This window comes from Bubalus bubalis, chromosome 6 (assembly GCF_019923935.1).
Source record: "Bubalus bubalis isolate 160015118507 breed Murrah chromosome 6, NDDB_SH_1, whole genome shotgun sequence".
Taxonomy (NCBI): domain Eukaryota; kingdom Metazoa; phylum Chordata; class Mammalia; order Artiodactyla; family Bovidae; genus Bubalus; species Bubalus bubalis.
The window spans coordinates 106,187,148-106,201,681 of NC_059162.1; the positions used below are offsets into that span (position 1 = coordinate 106,187,148).

At 52.8% G+C, this 14,534-nt stretch overlaps 2 protein-coding genes across 2 annotated transcripts in view; both read right to left on the minus strand.

The window, feature by feature from the left end:
- Positions 1–14,534, minus strand: part of LOC102390524 (bone morphogenetic protein 8A) — a 39,752-nt gene that overhangs the window by 18,423 nt on the left and 6,795 nt on the right. The window contains exons 2-3 of the mRNA XM_025289038.3: positions 4,733–4,922; positions 4,155–4,303 (exon numbers count right to left, since the gene is read on the minus strand). Of these exons, the coding sequence (XP_025144823.2) occupies positions 4,155–4,303; positions 4,733–4,922 (339 nt within the window). The remainder of the gene's footprint in view (positions 1–4,154; positions 4,304–4,732; positions 4,923–14,534) is intronic.
- On the minus strand, positions 307–2,157 carry LOC112585709 (succinyl-CoA:3-ketoacid coenzyme A transferase 2, mitochondrial-like). The gene is given in 1 exon segment (XM_025289037.3): positions 307–2,157. A coding segment is annotated over 1 exon segment (1,554 nt). The 3' UTR covers positions 307–603.

Here is a 14,534-nt window from a genome sequence, read left to right on the forward strand (position 1 = left end):
GTGAAAGTTGTGCCTTGGGACCTTTCCCTTTCTTGTCAGGGCAGAGAATAACATTCATTTGGTAGAGACTTACAGGAACATCCTTACCTGACAATGACCTGACTTTAAGAGCAAAGGATCTGTCACCAAGAAGTTTGTAACAACTAACCAGGACTCTCCCTCACCTTGCCTATAAAAGGGCTTTGCTGAAAGTTTTCAGGGTTCTTAGGGCATGAGCCACGCATCTCCTGGCATGGCCCTGTAATAAACCTTTTTTTATTCCAAACTCCAATGTTTTAGTATTGTTTGGCCTCACTGTGCATCAGGCACAAGGACTTGCATTTTCAGTAACAATATCGCAGACAGTGAGGAGGGTGAGGGAAACAGCTTTCTCAGAACTCACAGGACATACAAGGCAGTGTCTCTGTTTTCCTTTAATTTTTAATCAAAGGCACGTCTCTCCTGAGAGAACCTAGGCTATCCAGGGGCAGCCAGCCTGGGATGGCAGGACAAAGCCTGCCAGATGCTGGTGAAATGCACAAATGTGACTGTGGCCTCCTTGGAATGCAGTCCTGGGAGGTGACGGCAGAAGCACACGCTCGGGGACCGAGGTTCACTCTCGGGCTACATTTTGACCTGCTGCATGGGTCTGAGGCTCGGGGAGACGGCAAAGGGGCTCCCCGTGCTCTTTTTGATGTCCTCCACTGTTAGGCCGTCCCAGAGCGCAATCAGGGTCAGCCCTGTCTTCTTATGCACGTCAAACACGGCCTTCTCGGTGATGATTCGGTCCACGCACCGCTTCCCAGTCAGTGGCATGGTGCACTTCTCCACGATCTTGGGTTCGTTGGCCTTGTTGCAGTGCTCCATGGTGACTACCACTCGCGTCTTGGAACTGGACACCAGATCCATCGCACCCCCCATGCCTTTCACCTTCTTGCCGGGTATCATCCAGTTAGCCAGGTCACCGTATTTGGAAACCTGCATGGCTCACAGCAAGGTCAGGTTGATGTGTCCTCCTCGAATCATGGCAAATGATTCATCACTGGAGAAAAAAGAGCCCCCGGGAAGAAGGGTGACTGTCTGTTTGCCCGCGTTGATGAGGTCCGAGTCCACCTCCTCTTTTAATGGAAAGGGACCCAAGCCCAAGATCCCGTTCTCACTGTGAAGGTGCACGGTGATGTTGGGGCTGATGTAGTTGGGGGCCAGGAGAGGGATGCCGATGCCCAGATTGGCATACATGCCGTCCTCAAATTCAAGAGCTGCCCGCTTGATGATCCGTGTCCTTATGTTATCTGAAGACGTGCAAATTTCATCATCCTCTTTCTGGATGGTTAAACGCTCAATTTTTTTCTCATATTTTTCCCCCTGTATTATGCGATCTACATAAATGCTAGGAACATGGATGTCTTCTGGGGCAAAGGACCCCACGTCCACAATTTCTTCAACCTCCACCACGGAGGTTCTGGCGGCTTTGCACATGGGCACATTGAAGTTCCTGGCACTGGCCCTGAAGATGACATTTCCTGCCAGGTCCGCCTTCCACCCTTTCACCAAAGCAAAATCAGCGGTGATGGCGTGTTCCAGCAGGTAGTGCTGCCCATGGAACTCCCTCACCTCCCTGGGCTGGCTGAGGATGGCGATGTGGCCGTCTGGTAAGTACCTGATGGGTGCGCCTCCCTCCTGGACCAAGGTCCCGTAGGCCGTGGGGGTGTAGAAGGCGGGCACACCGGCGCCCCCTGCGCGGATGCGCTTGGCCAGGGTGCCCTGGGGCGTGATCTCCAGCTCCAGCTCACCCGCCAGGTACTGGTGCTCACAGAGCGAGTTCTCCCCCAGGTAGGAGCAGACGATGCGGGTGATCTGCTTGGTCCCCAGTAAAAGGCCGAGACCGAAGCTCTCCACCCCCACGTTGCTGCTGACCACTGTCAAGTCCTTCACGCGGGTCTTCAGCAGCGCCCCTATCAGGTTCTCCGGGATGCCGCAGAGCCCGAAGCCCCCGATCATGATCCTCGAGCCATCAGTGATGTCTCCCACGGCCTTCACCGGGTCCGTGTAGAACCTGGCGCGCGCGCGGGCGCTGCAGGCGAAGCCGCACGCGCCACCCTTCGCCAGCGCGCGCCCCGAGCGGCCGGCGGGGACCCGGCGCCCGAGCACCGACGCCAGGAGCCGCAGGGCCGCCATCGTCCGCTCCGCTCCGGCTCGGGCTCCGGGCCCAGCGGGGACAGGCGGGGACAGGAGGCAACCGCGCGTCCCCGCCCGCGCGTCACAGAGCAGGGGGCGCCCAGCCGTGATGCGCCCGCCCGGCTGGTTCCCGCCGCTCCACTCCGTCTCCGCGCTCCGAGGGCCCGAGGGGCCGAGCTTCCCGGGCCGCGAAGGCGGGAGGCGGGACCGCCTGGATCATCTGGAGAACCAGAGGGATCCCGGGCCTGACTCGGAGACCCCGAAGCGACGAACCTCCCGGGAAGCCTGGGCGCCGGCCTCCTGCCCTCTCCATCGCCACCCTTCCTCCCAGCCACGGTACTCCCGTCGCAGCCCACCCCCCAAAATTCCACCTCTGGGGCACGGGCTCCAACACCTGTGTCCCCAGCACTCCCGGTCCAGAAACGACATTTCCACGGATGTCAAGCCGGGCCTCAACGATAGCCCCGCCGAAGGAGACCTCTTGCCTTCCTGCCTCAAGCCTGCTCCTCCTCTGTTTGTCCCCACCTCGGGCAAGAACACCACCAAACCTGTTAAAAAGAGCCACTGGCTCAGCCCTGTCACCTGCACTTCCTCCAAGCACCCTCCTCCGTTCCCTGCCGCTGGACAAGCTCCCCCACCCCAGCTCCCACCTCGACCCTGTGAGGCTCTGGGGCCTCTCTGACTTCACTTCCGTCCCCCAGAGTCTACTCTCCCCACTGATCAGAGGATATTTATTTTGTACATAAGATAAATGGAATTTTCATTTTACAATAGTTGAGATTCAGAGAAAATACTCGAAGGTTATATAGAGAGTTCTCACATGCTCAGACCCAGTTTCACCTGGAAAGTGTTAACATTTAAACGACTGTGGTACCGTTGTTACAACTAATGAACCAATATTGGAATCTTATTATTTACTAAACACCATGACTGACTTGGATTTCATTCGCTTCTCCACTAGTGTCTTTTTTCCTGTAGAACGTGCTTCAGTTTCAGGTTGTCTGGTGTTTTTCTCATGGTGAGACTGGGGTTCTGGGTTTCGAGGATAAAGACCACAGAGGTGAAGTGTCCTCATCTTGTCAGATCAAGGATGTCTGGGAGCTACATGAGGTGTTCATGGGAGCCCAAGTATCTGGCTGAGGGGGTGCCGCTCAGGTTCCCGCCTAAAGTTACTGCCTCAGGCTGTGCACACTTTGGAAGGAAGTCACTAAGTGTAGCCCACACTGAAGTTGGGGAAGAGGCTACACCTCCTTGAGGGGGAGCATCTCAGAGGGTTGTTTTATAAAAAAACTGAATCAGATCCTGCCAGCCTCCATTGCTCTTAAATAAAATAATACTGATTTCATACTTTATATTTTGACCCCTTCTCTCAACCTCCTCACAGTTGCTCCCTGGCCCTCTGTGCTCCAGCCACGGCAGCCCCTTGCTGTACCTCAGACACACCAACGTGGGCCTACCTTCAGCATTTCTAGTCCCATTGCCGGGATAAAAGAGGCTCTCCCGCAAACACCTGCTGAATGAATGAATGAAGGCACGAATCCTTACTTTACAGATGAGGAAACTGAGACTTGGAAAGGCAAGCAACCTGCCAAGGTCACTGACTAAGAAGGCTGCAGAGTCCAGATTCATACCCGGGGCTCTGCCTAAGAGTCTAAGGGTGTGGGCACATCCCCTCACCCTGCACATGATGGAAACTCCTGGGGCAAAAGGTAGCTCTGTAGAGTAGAAAGACTCTCCCATTTCTTGGGGAGGGAAAACTTGAACTCACTCTTAGCAGCTCTAGCCTTGGTCCTGCAGAAGGAGAGGATCTCTGCCAGTAGGGGGCTTCCTGCTGTGCCACACTGTGGGACCCTTACCCCCTACCCGCTGAGTCCCCTTGACTGAGAAAGGCCAGCCCTCCGGGGCCAAATGAGGGGGCTCCAGCTGTGTCTGCTGCCAGCAGCTGGCTTCCTTGGAGGAGCCCCCAGGGGAAGGTTCGATGCTGAGCCCTGTCTTACCATCATCTGTTTCCACATAGAGGCGGAGTCCCAGGTCCTTGTTACGGCTCAAGAGCCAGCGGTCACTGGCTGCTGTCACGTCCAACACCAGCCAGCCCTCGTCCCCAGATCGGAGCGTCTGAAGATCCAAAAAGAACAAGTCAGACTCCCTGTGGACACGAAAGAACAATTAACCGAGGGCCGGCACAGCTGCCTTTGTGTTTCCAGTGCCCGCCGGGGGACCGTTAGTGGGGCATCTACCCGCCTGGCTCTGGCCTGGGTGCCTTCCAGGCCTTATCTCACTGTCTGCTCTACAAAGATGTTACAGAGCCTGTGTACAGATGGGGAAACTGAGGCTCAGGAGCTCAGTGACCCATCCATGATCCCACAGCCAAGACAGCAAGGTGGGGACTTGAATCCAGGACTGATGCTGGCCTGTCCCCGTGGTGAGATGAGGCCTTGGGCCAAACATCTTTCTTCTCTGAGGGTGGGCTGCCCAGGAAGCTCCCCTTCTGTCTTCTGGGAAATGTGCCCCAGGTCTGGACCAGATACTCCGACAGAGGCTTGAGCAGGTGTGTGGGGGGGTGTGGGGCAGGCACCTGTTGGACTGCTCCGGGACCACCTCGAACATGCTGATGTGGAGCGTCTGGTTGAGCGGGTGGGTGCTGGGCAGCTTGTAAATCCGGAACTCCACGGCTGTGACGGCCTCCCCGGCCGGGATCTGGGTCAGGTCAAAGTGGAACTCCTTCCAGTGGGGCTCCTGGTGGCCCAGGGCGGGATTGCGCTCCACTGCAAGACAGAGCGGGGCTGGTGGTCACTCGAGGTTTGGGCTCGGGCTCCAGGGAGGGAGCCAGGGGCCTGGGCAGTCTGGGCGGGACTGACTCCCTCCTTGAGAACAGGCTTGCTCCAGCTCTGCCTCCTGGGTGCTCAGAGGGCTCCAAGAGCTGTGTGGTGAGGTGGCAGTGCCGCAGGGCAGCATCCACGTCTGGTCCCCGGGCCCCAAACCCAGCCTGCCCTGCTCAGCATCCTACTGGACCCACAGATGGGGTACAGGACAGGCCCCTCCTCCGGGGAGACAGACTCAGACCCAAGGCAGAAAAGAGACATAGCTGAATCCATTTAAGTGAGACGAGGGCTCCGAGATTGGGCGTGTAGCTGACTTCAGAGCTGGTCTGGGGGTGAGAGTGGATGTGCCATGATGTCAAGGGAGAAGAAACCACAGAGGCAGGGACCAGCGTTAGTAAAGGTCTAGAGCTGAGGGACAATGACACCAGTGGGGAGAAACAGTCATAACACCCAGCAAAGGGGGACAGGAACAAGAGGAAAGAGGGAGAGGGATCTGAGGGAAAAGACCAGGAAGAGGCACAGTAGGGAGACAGCTTCTGGAAATGCTGGCGGGGGAAATCGGAGGGTCCCACGGCGTGATCTGAGGGGGCTTCCTGGAGGAGGTGACACCTGGACTGGCCTTGAAGGACAGGAAGGAGTCTTGGGAGGACAGGTTTTCTAGGCAGAGGGGACCTCTACGCACAGGTGTGCGGAGCTGGGGCTTGCGGTGTGAGTCTGGCTGTGGTCCAGCTGCAAGGGCTGGAATCCTGGCCTCGGAGCGTGGGCTTTGCTCTGACCAGTGGAGGGCCAGGGTTCTGGGCAGCAGGGGGTCGTGGTCTGAGGGTGGAGTGGAAGCTGTGTGTGGAGGCGAGGGTAAAGCCCAGACTGCAGGGACCCGAGGCGGGCTGGTGGCGGGGCTGCTCTCACTGTCTGGGCGAGAGACCGCAGGAGTGGAGTAAACCCCACATTTCCCCAGCTGCCGGAAATGCCCAGGACAGTATATTTAGGGCGCCTCACTTAGCCTCCTGTCACTTTCAAACACTAAAAATCTGTGTTTCCACAAAGCAGGGGCGGGAGCCGCCCTCAGCCTTTCCCTAAAACCAACACTGAGATTTTAATTACATGTTTTTGAGTCTTTTTAAAAATTCTCTCTCTGGCTACTGGACTCAGTGACCACAAGTCACCAGGCTGGTGCTGGAGGCGGATGTGGGAGTACTTCCTGTCCTCGCGGTGGGGACCTGGTCCAGGGATGGGCAAACAGCTGTGCTGGGCGGGGCCAGTGGACACACGTGTTTGGGAAGGAGATGGGCTTTTCATCCCTGGACCAGGGAGGAGGGAACAGAACCCCCATCGTCTGACGGGGGCTGGACCTGCAGCAAATGCCCACCCAGAGCCAGGCTGTTTCATGGGCAGCATGACACGAGCAGATCCAGGTCCTCCCACACAGGCAGGGCGTGGAGGGCAGGGTTCCCGACCTTCACCGAGTGATGCTCGCCATGAATATCACCACACGAGTCCCCTCCTCCCTACAGACACACACATACACAGCTTTGGGGACAATTTCCGTGGATTAGGGAATTGCAGAGACCACCTCTGTTACGTGGCTATGGAAGCAGCCCTGATCTGCAGGGTGAAATAGGTCCAGGCTGTTGGCTGTTCCAGGGAGTGACCCCAATAATGAAAAGGGGTCACCCAGCCTTGCCCTGTGCCGGACCCCTCTCAAAGCATCCTTAGTTGTATCTGCCCCCAAGGCACAGAGGGGGCTGACAGGTGGGTCCCTGGGAACCTGTCTGCAGGCCTAACACTGACTCACGTTGGATCCAGGACTGAGGGAACAACCACGGACCTGCCAGCTCTGTGGGCACCAAGCTCTGTGGCCTCCCTCCCTTGCTGACCTGGGGGCCCACATGTGCTGGGTCCAGAGAGCCCTGCTCCCCTGGACTGACCTCAGCTCCCAGCTTCTGTGCTGTGGGTTTGTGAAAGCGATGCCCACCCAACCCCCACCCCATAGTTCCCGCACAGGAAACTGCCTGCCCCAGCTGTTCCAGGCAAGCGCTGGTGGTGGGACATTTTTAGGAAAATTATTTTCATCAGAAATGGATAAAACTTCTGAGATGAGGCAATAAACTAGACATTACTGTCACGAGCCAAAGGGGAGCCCTCCCCTCATCCTGGCCTGCCCGGCCCCACTTTCTTTGCTGGAACCTGTGGATGTATGGCTTTGCAGCAGTTGCTTCTGTGGATTAGGGAAGATGGTTCTCAGATGCCGGTGTTAAGCAGCAGCATTTATTGAGACTTGGCTGTTCCATATGGCAGTTCCCAGGCTGGCTGCTCCTGCCCTAGCCACTAAAATAGCACTGAGCGGGGTAGACGCTCTGATCTCCACCTGGGGCTTCTAGTCTTAGCCCTCTGTCAGCAACTAGGTACTTCCTGTGGGTGGCCTCAGTCTGCTCATCTGGGAAGGGGGGGGAAGGTCCTAGGGTCCTATCCACACAGGGCTGTGAAAGGGCTTTGTAAAGGGCAGGGATCATGGGATAGGAGCGATGGCCATGCCTTAGGAGGTGGGAGGGGTGTTGACCCCTAATTTCCTCACCTAACAGACATAACAAAGTAAGAACATCCTGCCAGCACCAATGGGGGTTTCATGTGTGACTCAAGAGCCATAGAAGACGAAAGACAGACATTCAGCTTTATTCTTCTAAATAAATTACGGAATGAAAGATTCACATAAAAATGTATCAGTGCAACTGAAAGGCAGTTGGATGGCTTCAAAGAGACTCCTTTCCACCTGCCTGACCTTTATGAAGACACTTGATCCTCTGGGTCTCAGAATCCACATCTACAAAATGACCATTTGGTACAGAAATGAAAGGAAAGGGTCCAAAGCCCTGTCTGCTTCTGTGGCCGCACTCGGTTCTGGCCCAGCACATGCTTCTAGCTGATTATTCAGGAGCATTTCCTGATCAGTGCACACTCATGCCCAGCCTCCACTTTCCCCTCTAACCAAGGTCTGGAATCTCCCAAAGATGCCCAGGCCAGGAGAGGGAGGCCCCCTGCCACGCCAGTGGGGCCGTCCACTGCGTTCTGGCTCAGGCATAAAGCAACATTTTCTTTATGAACGTGCTGATGATTCCAGAACATCAGAGCTCAAGGAAGAAAGATCACTGCAGACAGTCTTCTCCCACTTTTATGCACGTGTGGAGGCAGAACCTAGGCATTCTGGCTCTCCTTTGGGCTCCTTCCACCGCAGTGGCCCGCCACCATCCAGTGCTCCAAAAACAGCATAACCTCCCCACCTCGGAGTTGACCTGGCCCTGCGTCCCACCCCGCTGCAGCTGTGAGATACTCTGTAGAGGGAATTTAGGGGAAAGGCCAAGGTCTGTACAATGTGATTTCTTGGGTTTTCCCGGTAAAATTTGCTGCTGGTTGTGGAGTTGGGAAGTTCATTCCCGGATCCCCTGGCAGATTCAGACAGGCAGCGAGGGGGACGGGTGGGGGTGCTGCAGGGCAGGAGGTGGTCCCTGCCTGACCTATGTTCTGGCTCCTGGCCATCTGAAATAAGTCCTGCCAGGAATCCTGTCTCTGTGAATGTCCTGGGGGGACTGCTGATGTTTGAAGCAAGGTTTCTGGGTAGTAAATTATTCTTTCCATCTGTAGCATCTAGGGTAGGAATTCCTAATCTTGCATGGCGGTGGAGTGTCCCATAATTTCGCCTTTGGGCACATGGGAGAAGACCCCTGCCTATGCTGTCTTCTCACGCTCTGGAGGTTTTCTAAGAACACTCATTTTCTATTCATTTTTCCCTGGGCATATCTGGGAACATTAATTAATTCATTTATGCAACACATTTGAAGGCAGTGCTTATTCCTGTGCCCGTCGAGTTTTATGCACAGTGGGGAAATCAGGTAGAAAAAAGACAATCATTGTAAGCGAGGAGCCCTGGGAAGGACAGCAAGAGGGGGTGAAAAGAGGGTATGTGGGGTCACTTTATGCTTTTAACTTTCATTTTGTAGTGATTTTTGATTTTGAGATTAAGAGAAAAATTGTTGCAAGAACAGTAAAAGACTTTCCATATTTTTTACCCAGCTTTCCCTAATGATAACATTTTACATAACCAAACCACAGCATAGTGTTCAAAACCAGGAAAATGATATTGGTACAATATTATTAAGTACATTATAGACCCTTCTAGAATTTTGCCAGTTTTCCCACTTATGTCCTTTTTCTGTTCCAAGATTCCATCCTGGATCCCACACCACATTTCCTTGTTAGGGCTTCCTGATCTGCTCTGACCTGTAACAAGCGCTAAGCCATTCTTTGTCTTTCATGCCCTTGCCATTATGAAGGTCATCGGTCAGGTATGTGGTAGATGGTCCCTCAGTTTGGGTTTATCTGATGTGTTCTCGCATTCTCATTATTAAATCAAAGTTACAGATTTTGGAGAAGAATACCATGGATATAATGTCCCCTTCTGAGCACATCAAATCCAACGACATAATGTGAACATGTATTATTACTAGTGATTACTAATTCTTTGGTTAAGGTGGTATCTGCCACATATCTTCACTCTAATGTCATTATTTTTCTTTTGGAAATGATAAATATCTTGAGGGAGAAACTCTGAGATTTGTACATATGCCCTGTTTTCCCCACACTTTTGCCCACTAATTTAGCACCAGGAGCAGCTCTTTCCTGCAGCAATTATTACTGCACTATCTGCAATAGTGATTTTCTGTTTCCTTCTTTCCCTCTACATTTATTAATTGGAATTTCTTTGAAAAGAAGACTCATCCTTCCTCCCATACTTATCCATTTATTAATTTCTATCATTATGGGTTCATGCTCATTTAATTTACTCTATGGGTTAGCAACTGAATGACAACAACAAATCCTAACCCATGCATAAATATATGTCCGTATTTATTTCTATTTTTCTGGATATACCTATCTTAAAAATTGGAGTTATAGTTCCAGTTCAGTGTGGTGTTACTTTAGATGTGGTACTTTGGAGAAATCTTTCAATTAAGACACTCTAAGATGAGACCTAGTAAAGTAATGCTCAAAATTCTCCAAGCCAGGCTTCAGCAATATGAACTTCCTGATGTTCAAGCTGGTTTTAGAACAGGCAGAGGAACCAGAGATCAAATTGCCAACATCTGCTGGACCATGGAAAAAGCAAGAGAGTTCCAGAAAAACATCTATTTCTGTTTTATTGACTATGCCAAAGCCTTTGACTGTGTGGATCACAATAAACTGTGGAAAATTCTGAAAGAGATGGGAATACCAGACCACAATAAACTGTGGAAAATTCTGAAAGAGATGGGAATCCCAGACCACCAGGAATGCCTCCTGAGAAATCTGTATGCAGGTCAGGAAGCACCAGTTAGAACTGGACATGGAACAACAGACTGGTTCCAAATAGGACAAGGAGTACGTCAAGGCTGTATATTGTCACCCTGTTTATTTAACTTCTATGCAGAGTACATCATGAGAAACGCTGGACTGGAAGAAGCACAAGCTGGAATCAAGATTGCGGGGAGAAATATCAATAACCTCAGATATGCAGATGACACCACCCTTATGGCAGAAAGTGAAGAGGAACTCAAAAGCCTCTTGATGAAAGTGAAAGAGGAGAGTGAAAAAGTTGGCTTAAAGCTCAACATTCAGAAAACGAAGATCATGGCATCCGGTCCCATCACTTCATGGGAAATAGATGGGAAAACAGTGGAAACAGCATCAGACTTTATTTTTTTGGTCTCCAAAATCACTGCAGATGGTGACTGCAGCCATGAAATTAAAAGACGCTTACTCCTTGGACGGAAAGTTATGACCAACCCAGATAGCATATTCAAAAGCAGAGACATTACTTTGCCAACAAAGGTTCGTCTAGTCAGGACTATGGTTTTTCCTGTGGTCATGTATGGATGCGAGAGTTGGACTGTGAAGAAGGCTGAGCGCCGAAGAATTGATGCTTTTGAAGTGTGGTGTTGGAGAAGACTCTTGAGAGTCCCTTGGACTGCAAGGAGATCCAACCAGTCCATTCTGAAGGAGATCAGCCCTGGGATTTCTTTGGAGGGAATGATGCTGAAGCTGAAACTCCAGTACTTTGGTCACCTCATGCGAAGAGTTGACTCATTGGAAAAGACTCTGATGCTGGGAAGGATTGGGGGCAGGAGGAGAAGGGGACGACAGAGGATGAGATGGCTGGATGGCATCACTGACTCAATGGACATGAGTCTGAGTAAACTCCGGGAGTTGGTGATGGACAGGGAGGCCTGGCGTGCTGTGATTCATGGGGTCGCAAAGAGTCAGACACGACTGAGCGACTGATCTGATCTGATCTGATCTGAAGATGAGACCAAGCACTCATGAGTTGTTGGCAGGCAGGCAGGCAAAATGGCATAATCCCCATGGAGGGGAATCTGGCAACATTTAGCAAAATGATACGTTTTCACTTAGACATCTTACTTCTTAAAAATTGTCCCAAAGGTACAACACAAAAAGATGTACATACAAGACTATTTGTTATAGCCCAATTTTGTAATATGTTACAGAAAAACACTGGAAACAATCCAAATGTTTATCAGTAGGAGATGGAATAAACGAACCATGGTACCTCTTCATGATGGGGTGCTAAATTAGAACAAAGAGATCATCTATATTCTGCAAGAAAGTGATCTCCAGAGGAGAGTTTTATTTTAAAAAGAAATAAGGGGAACAGTACAGCTAATATGCCTTTTATCTAAGAACATGTCAAAATACAAATATTAGGGGCTGCCCTGGTGGCCCCACTCCAGTACTCTTGCCTGGAAAATCCCATGGACGGAGGAGCCTGGAAGGCTGCAGTCCATGGGGTTGGTGAGGGTTGGACATAACTGAGCGACTTCACTTTCACTTTTCATTTTCATGCATTGGAGAAGGAAATGGCAACCCACTCCAGTGTTCTTGCCTGGAGAATCCCAGGGATGGGGGAGCCTGGTGGGCTGCCGTCTATGGGGTCACACAGAGTCGGACACGACTGAAGTGACTTAGCAGTAGCAGCAGCAGCCCTGATGGCACAGAGGTTAGGAAGCTGCCCGCCAAAGCAGGAGACACGGGTTAGATCCCTGATCTGGGAAGATCCCACATGATGCGGAGCAACTTAGCCTGTGTGCCCCAACTATTGAGCATGTGCTCTAGAAGCCCAGGAGCCGCAACTACTGAGCCCACGTGCCACAGCTGCGGAAGCCCGTGTGCCCTAGAGCCCGTGCTCCGCAACAAGAGAAGCCACAGCAATGCGAAGCTTGCAAACGGCAACTAGTGAGTAGCCCAGACCTGCTGAAACTAGAGAAAAGCCCACGCAGCCAGGAAGAAACAGGGCAACCAAAAATAAATAAGTACATTAAAAAACATAAATATTATAAAAATGCATACATGTCATATACATATATATGCTATTTTATTGTTTAAATGGAGAGACAAACTACAAACTAATAAGTGTATTAAAAATAGTGGGAGTGGGTGAAATAGATGGAGGGGATTAAGAGGTATAAATCTGCAGTTATAATAAATAAGACATGGGGTATTCGAAAGCAGAGACATTACTTTGCCAACAAAGGTCCGTCTAGTCAAGGCTATGGTTTTTTCCAGTGGTCATGCATGGATGTGAGAGTTGGACTGTGAAGAAAGCTGAGCGCCAAAGAATTGATGCTTTTGAACTGTGGTGTTGGAGAAGACTCTTGAGAGTCCCTTGGACTGCAAGGAGATCCAACCAGTCTATTCTGAAGGAGATCAGCCCTGGGATTTCTTTGGAAGGAATGATGCTAAAGCTGAAACTCCAGTACTTTGGCCACCTCATGCAAAGAGTTGACTCATTGGAAAAGACTCTGATGCTGGGAGGGATTGGGGGCAGGAGGAAACGGGGATGACAGAGGATGGGATGGCTGGATGGCATCACCGACTCGATGGACATTAGTTTGAGTGAACTCTGGGAGATGGTGATGGACAGGGAGGCCTGGCATGCTGCGATTCATGGGGTCGCAAAGAGTCGGATCACGACTGAGCGAGTGAACTGAACCAAACTGAACTGTCCGACAGTCTTTCCTGCCCTCGAGCCCTTCCCCAGCTCCTCAGGGCCCACGGGAGGGTCTTAGGCTTGGCTCTGCTTCCAGGCCTCCCGAGCTGGCCCGGCTCATCCTCATGATCTCCCGGGCCCTCTGGTGTAAACACCCTCCCCGGAGACCCTCCTTGAAGCCCTCTCCTGGGGGTTGCCCCATCCCACCAAGTATGAAGGCTACTTTCTTCTCGGTCCAGCTGTAACAGCCCCCTTGCCCTCCCCTGACCCCACACATCAGCCTGCCAGTCTCTCCCTTTCCCTGTCCCAGGGTCCCCATCCCTGGCTCATCTGTCCTCTGGACGGTGACCAATTTGGAGGCAGAGACTGAACAGTTGGATGGAAACGGGAGGCTTCAGCAGTCTGCTTGTCCAGCCCCTCATGTCCCCAGGGCCCAGAGAGGGGATGTCCGGCCCCTCTTCCCAAGGGCTCCTGATCTCCAGGACAGCGACTCAGTGTCCAGCTGAGTGGCTTGCAGGTCACCTCAGGCCTCCATCTGAAGCCACCCATGTTCTCACTTTGTTGCGGGACTCGCCTCTGTTCACAGTCCGACAAGGAGGACAGGCTCCCTTGGGGCCCTGGAGGCGGACGGGCTGGGCCTGTCTGGCTGGTCCCACTGGTAACGAGGCCAAGGGGCCCCTCAGACCTAAGACAAGACCCAGTCTCTACGGTCCCACGTCCCAGGGGAGCCGCGGACTCCATCACCTCCCGGTTCTGCCTCCTGAAGGGCTCCCTCCCACCCAGGAATCTCAGCGCTGCTTGATTCTGGGGCATTTTTAGTCAGTTCTCATTACTGACTTTTTCAGGGCCTGTTTCCATAAATGGCTCCATGCTCATAATTACCATCCAGACCTCAGCTGGCTTCAAAGCCCAAATTAAAAGGGGCACCCGCTTGCCGCACCACATCTAGCCCACCACAGCCAAAAATAGATCCCAGGAGATGTGAGCAAGGAGGATGCGGCTCCTCCAGGTCAACCAGGGAAAGACCTGAGCTGTGGAGCTTTCCAGAAGGACGTGGTCATGGTGACACATGCCCTCTGTCCCGCGGGGAGTGCGTGCCTGTGAGGACTGGCCATGTGATCCCTCCTGAGCCCGCCTCACCCCCGGGGTGGGGGGTGGGGGGCCACCAGCGGGCGGGGAGGGCGGGGGGCACGTTCTTTGGTGGGAGCTGGAAAGGCCTTCGGGGCCACCCTGCATAGATGAGGAAACTGAGGCCCAGGGGGCAGAGGATCACTGGGTGTCATGTGTCAGGTTAGGGGTCTTTCATGTGGAATTGCAGACTTGGAGCCCATGTGATATAAGTGGCCCCAGATTTGCTCTGGTGGCAATACTGGGATGGGGGGGTCACCTGTGCACAAGGTTCTTCCATCAACAGGTGCCTGAGAGCGACCTCCTGAGGCCATGGTCCTCCAGGCAGGGCCCTGCGGGGACTCGGGTCCCGGGGCGGGGGAGGGTGGCGGGGGGAGGCAGAGCGTGATCCGCAC